The sequence below is a fragment of the Leptosomus discolor genome, chromosome 2 (assembly GCF_034619465.1).
Source record: "Leptosomus discolor isolate bLepDis1 chromosome 2, bLepDis1.hap2, whole genome shotgun sequence".
Taxonomy (NCBI): domain Eukaryota; kingdom Metazoa; phylum Chordata; class Aves; order Leptosomiformes; family Leptosomidae; genus Leptosomus; species Leptosomus discolor.
In genome coordinates, this window is record NC_141392.1 from 127,167,094 (window position 1) to 127,184,585 (window position 17,492).

General features: G+C 49.0%; 1 protein-coding gene across 2 annotated transcripts in view; it reads right to left on the reverse strand.

Annotated features, from left to right (window-relative positions):
* The window catches only part of ASXL2 (ASXL transcriptional regulator 2), a 115,074-nt gene that overhangs the window by 80,649 nt on the left and 16,933 nt on the right, over window positions 1–17,492 (reverse strand). For both annotated transcript variants that reach the window (XM_086461753.1, XM_086461752.1), the window contains exon 2: window positions 6,747–6,829. In XM_086461753.1, coding sequence (XP_086317879.1) covers window positions 6,747–6,829 — 83 coding nt within the window. The remainder of the gene's footprint in view (window positions 1–6,746; window positions 6,830–17,492) is intronic.

Consider the following 17,492-nt stretch of genomic DNA (forward strand, 5'->3'; position numbering starts at 1 on the left):
GAAGAGCCCGGCTCCGTTTTACAGAAGCGAATGCTCACCAGAAACGCCAGCCACCAGACTACGAGAAGCAGGTTTGGACACAGCAGCTTTTAAATGCGCTGCCCTACGAAGAGCTCAAGCAGGAGAAGGTTCCTGGTGCCGTTACCTCCTGGCTGCTGAAGCAACGAGTCATTTCAAATGCTCTAGACCAGGCTACACAAACGTGGTGTTTCAGCAAACGTGTTACCTGACCTCCTCGCTGTGGATGGCCGCAGCTATCCCCAGGCAAATTTGATCATAAATATCATTTTAAGAAGTTGTAAAAAGCTTTATTTGGATAAAATAACACTGCAAACAAACCAAGCATGCGTATCTGCTGCCTGCCAAACGCTCAACGGCCAGTAAGGACAACTCCCGCCAGCATCCCCTCCGGCCGGGGTCCTGCAGCACAGGGCAGCAAGGGGCCGTGACGCCTGGGCATCAGCGGCTTCACCAAAAGAATTCATCTTGCCCCTGGATGCAAACAGCAGCCTTGGGGGAAGGCAGAGGCGGTATAAACCGAAAGCGGTTGCCTGGCAGATTTTTCCCTGCAGTTCCCTCGAGGACAAGGCCAAGGCCCACAGGGTACCGCGCTCACTGCTCCCTCCTCCCACCACCTCCCGCCCAGCGCACGGGCTGGTCACCACCTGTGCCCAGAAAAGCCTGCTCACACGGCGGGAAGACGCTGTGTCTCACCGTGGGCCGGATCTGTGTGCAAGCAGCTACGTGGCCAGAGGATGCTACGGGAGCCCCAGGGCCCGCTCGAGGACGCTTCGCTGCGGGGCCATCCTGAAGCGCTACTGGCAGGTCCTCCCAGCCGTGCCCACCTCCTCTGCCCTACTCCCCCAAGGCTCCCTACACAGCAGCGGCAGGAAAATAAGCTTCAAAGCAGGTTTCTCCCCTCAGCTCACCACTTTGCAGCTTCCCAGCTTTCTGCTGCCGCGAGGAATCAGCGGCACAAGCCAGCTGAAAACGTGAGCCTGCGGCAGGTCCCGTCACCACCTCAAGACCCTTCCCCTCTCGGGTCCTGCCTGACCAGGTATTTTTCAGCCAACAGCTCCGATGATCAGAGGACACCAAGGGAACACTAAAGATGAGCTCATCGGCACGTCCAGTGGCCTGAAGCCATTTGAGGAGCCATACCATGAAGGCTACACTGACCCACGCTGACCTCCTTCACCAGAATTTGAGCTCTGTGTAACAGTCAGCTCAAAATACACCCTCTTCAACAGAGAGACAGTGAGTTGCCCATGTGCAGACACTCATTAAACCGAGACAGCATGCAGGCTGCACAGCCAGAAGCTGCTCCCTTCACGTTTCGGCTAGAGACATCAAGGATGAAGGCAAAACTCTGGACATGCTTACTCCACCAGAAATTACCAAATGGACTACCAAATATTCTACCAAGATAACTCTGTGTATTAGCCAAATATGCCTAAAAGGTGGACAATGGCCTACATCTGTTCCTCAACTGTAAGGTCATCACCAGAATCAGACTGAGCTGATGAAAATGCCTTTATTTCTTGAAAGCAAATAAAAGTGTCCAGAACCACTGTGGAGTTTGCTAAAGGATTCAGTCTACGCTTCATAGCCTCCGGACTTGTGAAAACACTGACTAACTGGAAAATCTACAGAGCAGGTGAGTTACCATAAGGTCTGCTTTTTGGGAGGTAGAACTGTACAAGCGGCCTCAAACCCAAGACCTGCAGTCTGGCAGTAGGCTCAGCCCAGCAAACCTCCGTGCTGAGGTTTGTGCAGCTGCCCTTCCAGGCAGGGGCAGAGCGTGGCTCAGACTCCACGGGCAACACCGCCAGCCGGCAGCAAGGGGCAGCGTGCCTGCTCTCTGCCAAGTGCAGGATGCACATCTCTTCCATTGCTGGACAGTTTCAGTTGTCTCATTTTCCTAATATTTTTTAAGATAAATGAGAAATATATTTTTCACTGGTTATCAACTTAATTCTCTTCACTTAGACGAGATTTGTTTGCCTGGGAGAGCCTTTTATTGCAGACCCATCAGGTCTTTAAAGAGCAGGCTTTACAGAGAGGAAAGTCTCACAGTTTTGATGGGGGCAGCTTTTAACTGAGAGGGGAAACTCTCTGCAAGAGATAATCTATCCTCATGCCCAGTCTCAGCGGGATCCACTACCAACTTCACTCTTTTCAAAACAATTTAAGAACCCTGGATCCTTCTGAAAGCCCCCCTTCTGCCCCTACCCTGCAGGGGGGTGTTGGGGTTGTTCAATTTTTGGAGAGGAGTTATGTTGGAGGAAGACTTTCCTAGTATCAAGCTGCTGAAGGAACAACTGCCCTGGGAATCAAGGCATGCAGGAGCATGCAGCTTCGCTCCCCCAGCCCCATCTTGTTTCCCAGCTCTGCAGCAGAGGATAAGGAAATCAAAGTACTGAAGAACAACTGGGAAACAATTTAGCGGCAAAACCTTCTCCCAAGAACAAGGAGAGATTGATTCTTGGTCCTTAACTCAATCTGAGATGCAAGAATATCCTCTAGCAATAAGCAGCTTCCCTCTTCCAACAGCTATCACCCAAGTCCAGGCTCCAGCCTGACCTGTGCTTGTATTTCCAAGACAAGTCAACAAGAGCCGTTTCCCATGTAAGCTCATCCTCTCCCCTCTTGCAAGAGAGTGACCAAGTACAAAGTTATTCCCCACTCCAGCAAGACCCTCATGTCGTAGCCCACAAGCTGCTGGAGGAGCAATACAAATGCGACACTGCTCCTGACTACACAGAAGCCAAAAGCCCCATGTTTCCTCTCCAGATGAGGGCAATCGGTGTCACTGTACTTGTCATCCCTCAGGAAGACAGACTGCTCCCACCACCAGACTCACAGAGGACAAGCCAACCACAGAAATACAGCAGGCTTCTGACTTTCAGCCAGCAAGAGAGAAGAAATATAGGAAACAGGTTAAGAAACCTTATGGAAGCCTAAAGTCACTTCACTGGCAGCTCATTTATACAAGCGCCAGCCTGAGCAGCTCCAGCCCTCTTCACATCACCATCTCCTCGCCTGGAAGCAATCTCCCTGTCAAGGATGCTCTGAGCTTCTTGCAAGGAATGCAGAAGGACCGACTTGCCCATGAGAAGCATAAATTAGGCACTGCCTGGAGGGCAGCTAAAGCAGAACTGAACTGTCATGACACACTTCTCTCCAGTCCAAGTAAGACTAGAGAAAAAGGGACTTTGGCTTCTGTGCTCCCCTCCTGTCCCAAAGGGGTTTGAGTTTGGTTTGGTTTATGTTAGAAATTCCATGAATACTTGAAAGAAAAGTAGCCAGAGCACCGTGTCTGTTTTCATTTTCACAGAGACTGAGCGGGCGTTGGGAGGTATTTCCTTGCTTCATTAGCTTTTGGGCAAAAGAGTCGCTGTGTTGGGACAGAGGTTCACAAGGCAGTGTTTTACAGTGTGCCCTACAAAACCCAAGAAAAACAAAACATTCACGGCTATTGAGAGACAAGGCTACCACAGGTATCTTACAAACAATGCTAACTCTTCAGATACTCTTGCACAGATTTTAACATACCCGAGGAGATTAATGAAATCCAGTGACAAGGTAACAGTTTTGATTTAAAAAGCGACTTATCATCAAACAAGTGTGATTCTCCGTTGCTCTTGGTGCCCATCTGTCCCACGCATTCCAGCTGAGGCAATGCTCGCAGCTGGCACTGCTTGGGTTAACACCAGGCATCTTCAAAGCCTCATTTGAACGTGCAAGTGTTACAACAGGCTCAGGCTTCCCCAAGCTACCCTGCCAGCAGAGATAAGGCAATACAGGGCATCAGGCAAATTTGAGAGACAGATATGGCTATGCTGCCAATTCATCAAGGGCTGGAAACAAAATTCATCTTCGCCCTACGAGGCTTACCCACATGTATTTTATTTTCGCAGTTTTCCAGCAGCGGTGGGTAGGAAAGGGTCTCGCAGGAGCAGGGCGGCTGCCAAGGCAGGCTAACTGAGAAACTGAGGGTGACAGAGGGTGTGCAAAGTGCACTTCCAGCTTCAGGCTGCCCCAGGTCTCCAAAACCGACACCTCGGAGCACTGATCCTGGGCTGACCCTTAAAAATCTCACGACTGAAATTACTGGAGCGCTAGGATAAAGTCATAAGCACAGGTAAGATAACCCGCCAGTCTCACCCCAGCTTTTGTACTGCTACAAAAACCCCTTATGAAAGGCCCAGCCTTGCCCAAAAAAGTCCAATTGTCCTGCCCACAGCAGAAATCACTGCTTCTGGTTTTTCCACACCCAACCCTTTTCCCTGCAATCCCAAATCCTCCACACTCTTCCAACAGGCGCCAAGCAGCCGGCCAAGGAGTGGCACATGGCAGGAGCCATCAGAGCAAGAGGGAGGTGGATGGGCTGCGTGGCCAAACAGAACAGTGACTGCTGGACACTGGCTGGGCTGCCCCATCTCAGCGTGTCTGTAGGAAAGTCACTTGTCAATTCTATAACTGTTTTCTTTCTGGAAATCGGGGATTTTAAAAAGTTAGATACAGCTAAGGATTTGAGGCAACAGATGCTGAATTCAAAGAAAAACCACCACCACCACACACTGCAGTCAAAACTGAGAGTTTAAAGATTCATTTTTAAAGGTCTGTGGAAATAGTTTACTACCAAAGAAATTTGCAATTTTATTAAAAGCAAATTGCATTCAGAAACAATTCAAAAAAAACCCTCAAATGCCTCGATGCACGTGCTAACGGGAGAGCCCACGGCCTGCCTGCAAACTTACACACCATTTTACCACCCGAGGAGTCCGGCAGCTGCCCGCTGACTCAGGGCAACCAAGTAAAGGCAAATCGCTGCAATCTCCTGTCAAAGGCTTTGCCACAGCTTCCTGCCAGAACCTTCGTGTAAGAGGACCCAAAATCTGGTGAGCTCCACATGCTCATCTGACAGCTTTTATACCTTCTCTAACACGAGTTTTCCTCTAATAAATGCTGATTTGCGTTCAGCCCATCCTGTCACAGGCTGTGGTTTATCAGAAGCCCAATGCAGTCACAAACACATGACTGGCACTAACTGGGACTGAATTGCTCAAGAACTGATGACCTTTTAGGTCTTAACCTAAATAAAGCTTTATCGCATCAATCTAAGACCACTACGCAGCATCCAAGTGCGGCCAAGTCAGGAAGGTGGAGAGTTGAACCAGAGAAATGGAGTTTCACACCCGACTGCCCCCACAAACGTCTGCTAGGGTCAAGACACTGAGGAGTCTGCGCTGTCCTGATGCTCAGCAGCAGCTCTCGCCGAGAGGAAAACAACTTACCATCAGCTCAGGCCAAATCCCCACGCCAACTCTAAAAGGAGTTGAGCTCCAGAAGGGTTACCTGGCACCACAGCATTTCTGTTCTGCTTTTTTTTCGGTTGTTCAGTGGGAAGTCTGGCCTGGCCAGCTAGAGACTGGATCTGCCACACCCCACCCGAGCTCCTGCTGAAGGCTCTGCCCCCAAAAGAGCACTTTGAATTGCCAAAAAGGTTCGCCACGCCTAAGTGCCTTGATGTTTGCTGGACTCCTGCTCTGCCACCAGCACAGCCGGCCACACTTCCATCCTTGGGTGCGCACAAGGGGCTGGCAAGCACCTTGTGAAAAGGCCTTGGCTGGGTTAACAGTATTTAAACAGATACTGCAGCTGCCCTGGGGCTGGTAAACCTTTGATCTGACTGAACCTAGCGCTGCCCCAAAGCAGAGAGCAGAGGCAGGGCGGGAACAACCCCCCACTTTGGTCACCTCCTGAAGAGCTAAATGAGCATATTTGGTTTCCTTACTTGTAGATAAGCTCACATCTCCAAAAAGCAAACCACTTTTGTGCTGTCCACAACCCAAGAGGAAGATCTCACTACCGAGAGCGGAATTTCTGCACTTGGGCCCTCGAGTATTTCCTGCGAAGCAGATGGATTGCTGCGTTACACTGGCAGAGTGGAGCACTAGACATAATTATGTCAGAATCAGGATGGCTGTTTAATTCCGAAACTGCCTCATCCAATCCTCCTCCTCCCTCCCTTCTTCTTTGCTCTCACAAAACAGAAGTACAAACACTTGTACTTCACACGGACAATTGTTCCCTACCTCAGCAAACACCTGGAAACACGTAAGAGCAAGGACTTGGGGATGAAGCTGCGGCACCAGCCGCTCAAGAGTTGTCACCTCAGTTGTTCTAAAGCAGATCCGCCCCACCCTCCTCTGCCCAGCACACCAAGCACCCGGTCTGCTCCTCGGGGGAACGGGAGGCTCTCCAAAGCAGAGCCACGCGCTGCTCCAGAGAATACCCGAGAACATTGCACGAGGCATAAAGCTTTCTGCACAAGGCTTTGTAAGCAAGGCTGCTTTTTCACTGTCTGGGCAGCTCTAAGTTTTGGATTAGGTCAATTCAAGTAAATTGACTATTCCCTTTTTTTTAAAAAAATGAAATAAAAAATAGTTACATTCACTTCAGTACCTGGAGTCTGAACTACCTGATCAGGTCTAGTTCGCCCCGTAAGAGCTGCAGACCAGAGTCAGGCGTACCTGGAAAGCAGGTCTGACCCTTATCTAGCTTTCCTGGTGAAAAGCACCAGTGTCTTGAGACCTCGTTTGCAATGGGACAGAGACTCCAATTCTGCAGATATTTAACATATCAGTCCCAAAAACACTTATGAGATGGGGTTAACCATAACTAAACTAAGTAGGAACCAAGGTATGTATGTGTTTTACAGCGATGGGTACTTAACTCACCTGATTTCTTTCAGTCCTTCTTTCTGGATAACTTGAAGGATCTCTTTATGGCTCATAGGTGTATTAGGATATTTCTCCAGGACCTGGCAAGCAAAAACAGATTGAGAGGAAGTTACTCACAGCGTTTTCACTTTAATATCTGACTGTACAGAGAACTACATTTAAGGGTTTGGAATTCTCCAAGGACACAACCCAGGAAGAACTATTGGCCTTCTCACACCTTGTTACCACCCCTTCCATCCAAAGGATATAAGGAGCAAAGGGACTCCAGGAGACTGGCTGAAGGACTTGTTTCATGCAACTGCCACATTTTATTTCAAATGTGCTGCCTTGGAGAGTTAAATGCCCCACAGTAACAGGGTGGCCTCAGGACCATCAGCTTCACGTGGGAATGCTTCAGGTACCTCAGGTACAAAACTTCCAAATCCTCACAGTTTGCAAAGTTGAAACAACTACTGAGCAGTTTCTCTGGACGTATTAAAGAAGCTTAAGGAAATTTGGGGTTTAACAGTGTTAGGGTTCTCTGAAAATCTCTGCACACAGTTCAGGCTTAAAAGTTTGTAAATACGGACTACGAAAGTATCGCCGACATTAAATTGTGGGATGGACTTGTCCCCAGCCCACCTCAGAGCCTAAGCACCACTCACCTCCCTTCCAAGAGAGCCAAGATGCAAAAGTGCAATTCACAGTAGCAGGCAGAGAGATGCTCAAGACTTCTGAAGGAAGATGCCAGTGACTACTCGTCATCTGGATATTTTAGGCAATACTTGTGCGGGGGGGATGGGCAGGAAACGCCTCGTTTCCTTCTTAATCATCCGCTTTTGACCCAAGCCCAGCACACCAGCCCTGACTTGGGACTTCAACCAGAAAGCAAACCGCCAGCACGTGAAGTACAACCACCCTACAAGTGACTTCGCAGACGGAAATGACCAGTTTTCATTTCTCTGTTCAGAAAACAGGACTTCCCCCAAGCCCCTGCACCTCGTTCCCCTCAGAACAATGAAGTTGTTCCTACGGCTGCAGATCTCCCTCCCTTTGGAAAGGCCTCGCTGAACTGCAGCATCCCCCTGCTCAGAGGAACAAAGACCTGCGTTTAGCACCCTCTTTAGCTCTGGAAGCCCTAGGACGTCCTCACCCCCCTAAATCTCTTGTTAAGTTATGCCAAAGCCTGCCTGTCACAGCAGCTTAAGCTGTTCCCAAGGCTCGTCCAGGACTTTGCCAAGGCTGGCTGGCTGCAGGGAAGCACCCAGCAGCAACCACCAGCGCAGCACTTCGGCTTCAGTGACTTCTTGGAGAGCAGAGTAGCACACGTGTAAAGAAAAAAAAAAGGTGAGTTTAAAGCAGATTTGAGTGGGATTTGTTCACACTCACTCCGGTGTCAGCCCAGGGACTCACCCCCCTCCATTCCCAGCTGTGGTACCCAAGGGTGCCACAGCACACGGACACAAAGGGAAGGTGGTTGAGGAGAGACTGAAGTCGGATCACTGCCGTTTTCAGATGCGCATCAGCTCTTAATTCACCTTCGCTCAGCACCGCCACAAGACTCAGTACACTTACACCAGTGCCTTGGAACAAAGTCTGGAAGTTGTTCTGCACGGTGTGCTGAAAGCCCACGGAGGGCAAGAGGAGTCAGAACCATCGCAGCCTCCATCTGTGTTTTCACTGCAGTTAGCAAAACATCAGGAGGAAAATAAAGCAGTGCCAGGATTCCATGAACAAGAACTTTAGGGCACTGCCATTTCTCACACGCACAAAGGTAGGTGTGCATTTTTCTCCTCAGGCACCGCTTTTTCCTCTTGACTTTCACTACATGGACATGCTCTCGGCAGGTCCCATCTCGCTCATACCTAGAGCAGCTACAAGATCTTTCATTCATTTTTCACTCGGCATGACCACAATGCAAGCTAATTCCGTGCTCCACCAGAGAATCTTGTCATAAGAGCAGAAAGGAAGAAAAGCCTTTCTGATGACATCCTCGCATGCCCACAGGATGCTTCTGCGTGTTTCTCCCAGGGAACCTGCCCCCACATCTTCCTTCCATAGGACTTTTTCCAGCAGCTGAGCTCAGCAAGATGGTCAGTCTGGCCTCCCTCCACATCTGCAAATCATGATGGACCACTCCTGTGCTCCAAGAAGGTCGCTCTTGAAGGTCAACCAGCTCTCCTGGGTTTCTCCACTCTACAGGAGAGATTCCTGTAGGATCCCAGGTATCAGTTCTCTGCATAAGCCAAAGCCAGGCATTTTTATCCTTCCACTCACTTTCTTCATTTCCTGTAGGATCTTAAAACTCTCATTTCACCGTCACTGAAACCAAAGGTGCCTCTGTGCGCCACTGCTCCTATTCCCAACCAGCTCTCTTCACTCTGCTAGATCTCCTCTAGCCAGTTTGTCCAGCACCCGGATCAAAAAGTTCTCCTCAAGCAATCCCAGAAGTCTCCTAGACTGGTTGTGCCCCATATCACCCTGTGCTTCCAGCAGACGCCAGGCCAGAGTCAGAATCAACTCTCCATTCATAAGAATGAAACTTAGAAATAAAACTTTGGTTAGAGGAGTAAGGAGAGAGACTTTTTCTTCTTCTTGCTACAGTTACCCGTCTTCAGGCATCCGCACAAGTAACACTAGGCTGTAAGAAACACGGCACTGAACGAAGACAACCGATGCAATGGGTGACACGGCTGTGGGCACCCTCGACGCAAGCCAACAATGGGATCGGAGCTGCCCGTTCTCCCCCCCCCCCTCAGCCTGAACACGCCATTTCTGAACCGAAAGCCTAGAAAAGCAAAGGCCATCAGGAGAATTGGCAAAAGGCAACTGCGGATCATGGGTTGTCAGTCTTGCAAAGGAAGTTCATAGCTCTGGTGGGTAACTACAGAATAGCATCATGCATCCAACACAGATTGCATGGACTTCCCGCATCGGACGTTCTGCTCGGAGCTGCCTTACCCATTCTCATCTATCAGTATCCTTGAAAGATAGTTTCACCTGCCAGATCACAAAGCGAACTCCAATTTATTTTCCATCAGGCTGGATGCACAAGAACATCCATCTGAGGACGTGACTCTCTGGTGGCTTCTAAGTATAGAACAGCGGCATTTTGCTAGAGCCACTAATGTAGTGCCACAAGTCTGGGCACTGCAAAAACAGATCAATACAAACTGGCCTGTTCTCAAATGCACAAGAAAAGTGTGTGTACCTCCAGGTTAGCCATTAATGCTGACTCCAAAGTCACGCAAATCTGTACCTCAAGACACTTACCAGGGAACACGCAAGCAGCCAAAAAGGCTGCGTCTGCTGGGAGAGAAGACTGAGCTCCCAACATCGAGACCCTTCATTGACTCTTGACCCCAGATGGACAAGAAACTTTACTTTGTCCCTCTCCCCACCCCACAATACTCAATAACGACAAACTGCATGAAATTCATGTGCTAACAATGCAGCTGGAGACCTTTAAGTTGCTGCTTTGCTTACCAAAACCAACCAACCAAAACTCTGGCCATCTCTACTGAGGACTTTCAGTCTTCCTAGATATGATTCAGATTATCTGCTATTTGGCAATAAATAAAAAACCCAAACACGTTCAAAACACTAGGGTTGGTACAAGGTCCAAGACTGTTTTCCACTAGTGACCAGAGGACAGCACAGCGTGCACCTTCAGCAAGTTCACAAACAACACAAAACCAGGAGGAATGGCTGATGCGCGAGATGGCTGTGCAGCCGTTCAGAGGGACCTTGACAGGCTGGAGAAACAGGCAGACAGAACCTCATCTCACATCCACAGGGAAATGCCACGTCCTGCACCTGGGGACGAACAACCCCTTGTTGACCATCAGCCAGAAACGTACCCTTGAAGCAAAAAAAGGCCACCGGCACCCTGGGCTGCACGGGGCAGAACACTGACAGCGGGTTGATGGAGGTGGTCCTTCCCCTCTGCTCAGCTCTGGTGAGACAGTATCTGAAGTGCTGCATCCAGTCCTGCACTCCCCAGGTCAAAACAGTCTGAAAGAACTCCAGCAAATAGCAACGAAGATCATTTGAAGGGACTGGAGCATCTTTTGTATGATGAGGGGCTGAAGACCTGGGATTGTTTAGCCTGGAGGAGACAAGGCCCAGGGGGATCTTAGGGATGTGTGTAAGGACCTGACAGAAGGTTGTAAAGAAAACCAAGGCAGACTCTTCAGTGGTATCCACTGAAAGGACATGAGGTAACGGGCACAAGTTGAGTGTGGTGGTGTTTGGGGTTTGGTTCTTTTTAAATCACTATTCTGACAGTGGCCAAACACTGGAAGAGGTTGCCATGGGTCATGGTGGAGTCTCCACCCTTGCACTGGACAATGTCCTAGGAACCTCACCTTCAGCAGAGGGGTTGGAATAGACAATCTCCAGAGGTCCCTTTCAACCTCAACTATTCTACGATATACGCCTTCCCCAAGTGACCAAGAGAAACTGATTTAGTCACTAAAAGACTGAGGTTAAGCATCACCACGTCGTTTTATGTTCCCCGTGCTTTCTAGCTGACAAGGTTAACTCCACAGGAGGCATTTCCCAAGCCACGCCGTGAACCACTGTCCCCAGGCTACTGTGAGCACTAAACACCACACCAAGGAGCAGGAAACTCACAGAAGATTGTGTTAACCCAAAGTCAACATCTTCGGTTTAGGAACTTCACTCAAAGACAGCTGGGAAAGTATAACTTGAGGGGAAAAAATTAAACAAAACAAACCAAGAATCACTCCATACTGCCCTTTTTTTTTGTTAAAGAATTTCCCTTAACCACCTGTTATTTTCTATTGTCAAGACACCCTTGTGATAGATGAATTCGATTAGACAATACAGACATTCGTAAAACAACAGGAACTGCCTTCAGAAAACATCTATGGGAGTAGCAATCGGTGTAAGCTAGGCAGCTACACAGCAAGAAGGGAGCTCAGGCTTTCACTGGGAACATGGAAAGGAGGGAGAAGAAGCAGAAGCATGCAGAAGGGCAACAATATTCAAAAAGCTTAGCATTCTTCATCTCGAAATACTGGAAAAACTAGCACACAAAGTTGCAATATCTAACAAAATTAAGCAAGCTATGGTCAGGAAGAGAAGTACAGAGCCAAAGGTTTATGGATTTTAGTCTGAATGGCTACCTGTAACTCTGACATGTGAAGCATAACTGCAGAGAAGGGTCCTCAGATTCACTATTCCTGTCCCATAAAACAGGGATTGAAAACCCTTTCATCATCTGCAAGTTCAAGATGACATCTAACAAGGAAAAATGAAACATTGCCATTATTGCAGAAGGATGAACAGGAGCAGGTCGTTGTCTAACGGCTTTTGGATCACTTAAAACATTTTATCCTGTGAATATTAAGCAATTAGGTATGGTTTAAACAGAATAGAATCATGAGAAGGGCCCAAGATTTGGGAAACACCTGATACTCAAACTCAGTCTAGACAAGCTCGTCTGGAAAAACAACTTTTCTGGCTGAGCAGCCATGGCTGCTTCTAACAGCAGAAAGTTTGCACAAGAGTTTAGAGGCTTGTTTACAGCGGTCAGATGCTTCCCAGAAGCCTCAAAGCACACACATCTCCTCTGCATCCTGGTCCCCGACCAGATCTAAGGACAAACCAGAAACGAAGAGGTTGGACAAGCCACCCCGAGACCGGTCAGGGGACTCCGAGTCACCGGTCCGGTGTTCTCCAGAGGCATGCAGCCCCCCAGAGAGCTTCACGCAGCACGCCAAGCTCTGCAGGTGCCCCAAAGAGGGGCAGTGGACAGCGACATCTGCCCGAGCCACACCACCGCAGGGCTGTCACACAGCACCACACAGCACCACACACCCGGCACGCTTCTGTCCAGAAGTGCCTTTAAGGCAGAGGCAGAGGCCAACAGCCGCCCAGTGACGTGAACCCACGCGCTGCTCCGCGCCAGCCTGGCTCCCGCCGGGTTTGCTAACTTTAGCCCTGCACCGTAGGATCAAAGTTTCTTGTGTCGGGCAACTCCCACCACAGACAGAACCGATAAAACGACTCACTTTGGCTACACAGGGCCGAGATTAATCTGCACTATCCTGATAACAGGTGTCATCTCGGGCTCTGCAAGAAACTTGTTTAATGCTAACTCTTCGCCTACTTAGATAAGCCGAGCAGTTCACGTCTTCAGCAGCAGTAATACCTCTGCACTGCTTTACAAGCTGAGCCAGAAGAACCAGGTACAAGGATTAAAGGGACTCTTAAAAAAACCCCTTAAGTACCTTCTCCTCTCCCTTCTGCCCTTTTAATCCCATATCAGATCTTTCACCCGATTCCTTTTTTAGTTACTGTGGGTAAATAAATAAAAACTACTACCGCTGTCTGCCACAGAACTGGATTTGAGAGGCATTTTTAAATGAAGTCAGGATTTATAAACTGCCTTCATACTGTGCTCAGTATTAGCCAAGATGAATCCAAAGAACAAACCAGCAAGCGCCAACACTGGGTACTAAAAAAGCCTGGTTCCTTGAACCTAGCTAGTACTACTGAAAAGTGTCAGTGTTCAACAGAGGTGAAGCCGTGTACTTGAGACGGTGTCGCTGATGCTCAAGTTATTCCACCTGAGGTGTTGAAATATTCTAGTGGGCTCACTTAAAAACCATCAAGAGAGTTACCTATTTCATAGTACACATTGCTTTGCACCCTGAAGCTGTCCCGGTTTCTGCAAAGGTTTCCGAGATGACAGGATCATCATCAGAAAAGGTATTTCCTAATTTCACATCTTGGGAGAAAGGCAGCTTTCTTACTCTTACAGCATTTAGGGTGTGAAAAAATTATTCCCACCACCTCAAATTAAATTTAAAGCACTAAGTTTCAGAAGCAAGGTAGGCTGCCCTATCGAGTGGGCCCAGAAAAGTGAAGAGGCCCCTACGGGCACCCGTCAACCACAGCACCACAATCTCCAGCAAAAGATGGGAAGAATCGCCGCAGCTTTTCCACGTTTCCCAGATATCACCGATTTACACGCATTGGCAAGAGGGGAAGACTGCATCACACCCCAAATCTACGGCAGACTAAGCAAACCAGCTTTTTACCCAGGCTGTTCACAGATCTCGTAACTGCATCCCAACTGTCGGAGCAGACGCTGACATGCTTCTCTAGCCAAGGGGGAGAACTGAGGGGTGGTTTAGGGGTACCGGAGACCGACCACAAGCGAAAGAGTAATAGAGTTGGGGCTCTGGCTGCATGAAATCCTTGTCATTACAGAGGAACCTTATGGAATGTGTGATACAGCCAGGGAACTGCCCAAGTGGAAGAGGTTTCAAGGCAAAAGATACTACAAAAGGAAAGCAAACTTGACAACCGACATGACTTCAGGGTTCACACCTCTTAGTACGGCTTTGCTGAGCTCAAGCTCAAAGTCCACACAGTGCTTCCAGGTCGAGCTGTTGCAACACGATCCAGAGGAACCTGTCGGCTCTGCCCGCGCTGCCCACCAGCGCTCCCGACTTGGAGAACAAAATGCAAAGACTCAAGGATGCCCAACGCAGAAAGCTGCATGTCCAGCATCCCCCTCTGTACGACAAGGATTTGCCCATCAGCAAGCATCCTCCACCTGGAAGGAAAGTATTTCTACTACGAATCTGAACTCGCTGCTCAAGTCAGTGATGAAGATAACCAGGTCCCAGCCAGCAGGACGGAAGAAGGATGGAGGTGGAGGAGGAGGACAGGGTTGGAAGGGCAGGCAAAGCGGGGGCATGCCAGCACATATCTTCTCACAGGTGGCCCAGCCCGTGGTTGGGAGCTGCCTCCCCCTCAGAGAGGGCCCGTGGTGACCAGCAGTGATGCCTTCCATAAGGCTGCCAACCCCAGCGCTACGGCATGGAGCTACAGGACAGAAACCATCGAAATCAAAGAGCTGATGTAATAAAAGTTTATGAGAATCGGCATGAAGTGCAAATAGGAGGGGTTTCAAAGTTAAAAACAAACCGACCGACCTCTAAACATGATTACCCAGGGGTGGGAGTAGCTTGGCATGCACTTTCCAGCGTCGTTAACCCCAAACCAAAACAAACAAACAATCTCATCTCTACATCAAAGCTTTCACCTCACTTTTAGAAATTGTTTAAAATTAAATCAACGCCCCTTCTCGCTCTAAGCCCCAGGTCACAGCAGTCTGTTCTCAGCGGGAACTCCCCACAGCGACAGCGATCCCCACGTGCTGCACTGCCCGAGCTCAAGGTCACCCACCCTGGGAAATGTGAGAGACAGACCGAGCAGGAGGGATGACAGTCCACGCCATTACAGTTTTGGTACTGGACACTGGTGCAGCCAAGGCTCCGCTCTGAAAACACACCAAACGCTGACCCACACGTCACGGACGCAAAGCGACCCAGTGTTCCCAGTGCTATTTAAATGATGGTGGTGAAGAGAAGTGTAAATGCCTTGGGTTAAAGCTGCAAAAAGCAGGACATTTACCTCCATTGAACTCACCCCAGGTCTCTCTAGTGAGTAGAAATCTTTGGTTACACAGAGTGAGGTCTTGGGTTTAACAGGGTTAAAACTGTCATGGCACCTTCTCATACAATACTAGCCAGACTAGATAATCCCGTTTTGGATTGTGTGCCTTCCTTCAATCCTTCAACAGAAGAGGAGGGAAACTGCAGGAAGATAAGAGAGCAAGAGCAAGACAAAGGGCTAGGATTATATTGCTTGACTGATGCTCACCTGAAAACAGCTTAGGAAGAAAGCACTGAGAACTTCAACTCTCACACCTTTGTGTTTAGCCTACAGTTGTCAAAACCAGTAAGAGCAAGGGTGCTAACCTGGAGACGCAGTTAGAAGCTGAAGATCCAGTCTTAGCTTAGAAGGGATTTCCACATACACCATTTCATCTGGATTCTTTCTAAAAAGACGCAGCCTAGATTTACAGTTCCTTACATTTGATGTTCTCCTAGAGCTTCTTACTAGGAAAAGTAAAATTACTTCTCCTCTATAGCTTATGAAGACACTGCAGTGAACCCCCTTGTGCTAGCAGAAGATGGGAATTAACTAAACTCACCACTGCTCTTGCCCTTCCCAGTTCTACCCACTCTCCGTTCCACTCCATGTGAACAAAGCTCTGGTTAGCCGGGATTGCCACCCCAAACACTGGACCATCACGTAGCTACTAACACTCTGCTCTCCTGACATTTCCATACCCTGCCTAACAACCCAAACAGGGCCAAGCTGCTGGGAATCAGACACTTCTTTCCAGTGAAATACCAGAATACATCACTTGATTGTATATCCCTGAGCACTGCCGCTAACAGAAGCCTCTCAAACATGACTATCAAGAGAAAGCCCACCACCAAACACAAACCTGCTTCCAAGACTAAGTGCGAGCAAGCCCGAGTGACTCAAAGCAAATACATAGAGAACAGCCTTCCTTTTCCTGAGGCAGGACTAGTGGGGAGGGAAGGGCAGAAGTAGTAACTGAACTTTTAATAATTGACAGAAATGGTTTTCTATCTGAATTTAAAAAGCAACTCGGCTGCGATAATTAACAGCTTATTGCAACTCACACTGTTCAACAAAATATACTGTCTGAGCAGCTCCTGTAGCCACAGTTCTAGGGAGGACAAGTCACTGTACCATAGCTTTGTAACTCAAAGATGAGGAATTGATTATTCAGAGGCAGGAAGACTTTTAGACGGTAAAAGCTGCAAAACTAATTTAAATGAATGTGTGTGAAAGAACACAGGCAACCAAGCCTACTTGAAACCGGAGGCAAGACAGGATCTCCATCTCCTAAGCAGCTCTGGAACAAACAGGTTTTTCTTTAGCTGAGAACATTTCGGAGTCTTGGCACCAGCCCTGCTCTCCGTGCTGGATCACGAACATATGAGGAAGAGCTGCATCTTCCTCCCTTCCCTACTCTGTGGCTATCACCTTGGGAATCCCTGAAGCTCCCCTACTTGTTTTGAGCCCAACGCTTGTTTCCATAGTCAAAGTGCAGGTCTTCAGTTCCCGCACACAGCCGGGAGCTGGTCAGAGAGTGTCGCTGCTGCACCCAGCCCCTGTCCGACAAGCTGGCCAAACACCCAAGCGAAGATCACAGTGCCTTCGTGACACAGGGCGCTGCTCCGCTTCCTTTGCCTGGCACACGTGACATTTCGTGGCTCACGTCACACCACGCGTGCGGACGCAGAGAATGCAACGCTACTTGGGTTTCATCCTGCCGGGGGCCCGAGGGGAATCAAAGGGCAGAAGATACCGTTTCTAGGTACACCCCACCGACGTTCACATCCCCTCTCCTCTGCATAAGGGACAGCTCCACAAAATCAGAGAGTACCTCAGGGATGTCCACGTGGGAAGTCTTTCATCTCACGATGCATTAGACAATGACTAGGCCTACGTGGTGCATCACGCGCAGAAAGTTATGTCAAGGAGCCCTCCTCCCATCTCAATACTCTTCCATTATTAGTGTTCCCAACAGTTAAGCGAAACTTTCTAAAAATAAAGTTACCTGTATCACTCAACTCCACCTAAACCATCAGCGCCCCAGCAAAGTGCCGTAGCACCACCGCATCACTGTCACGGCACGGGGAACGTGCCAGAGGTCAGGCTTTCCTGACGTCACCTGCCCTGCACCCCTGTCCAGAGCCACCAGGCCGTTACGGGGCTCAACCTGATGCGGAAGCAATCTGTGATTCCTGATTACCTGCTACTTGTTTCCCATTGCAAGCCCCTGCATTTCACTGAGGCGAAAACTGCAGCACCTGGGAGTCTGACCACCCACCGGCAGGA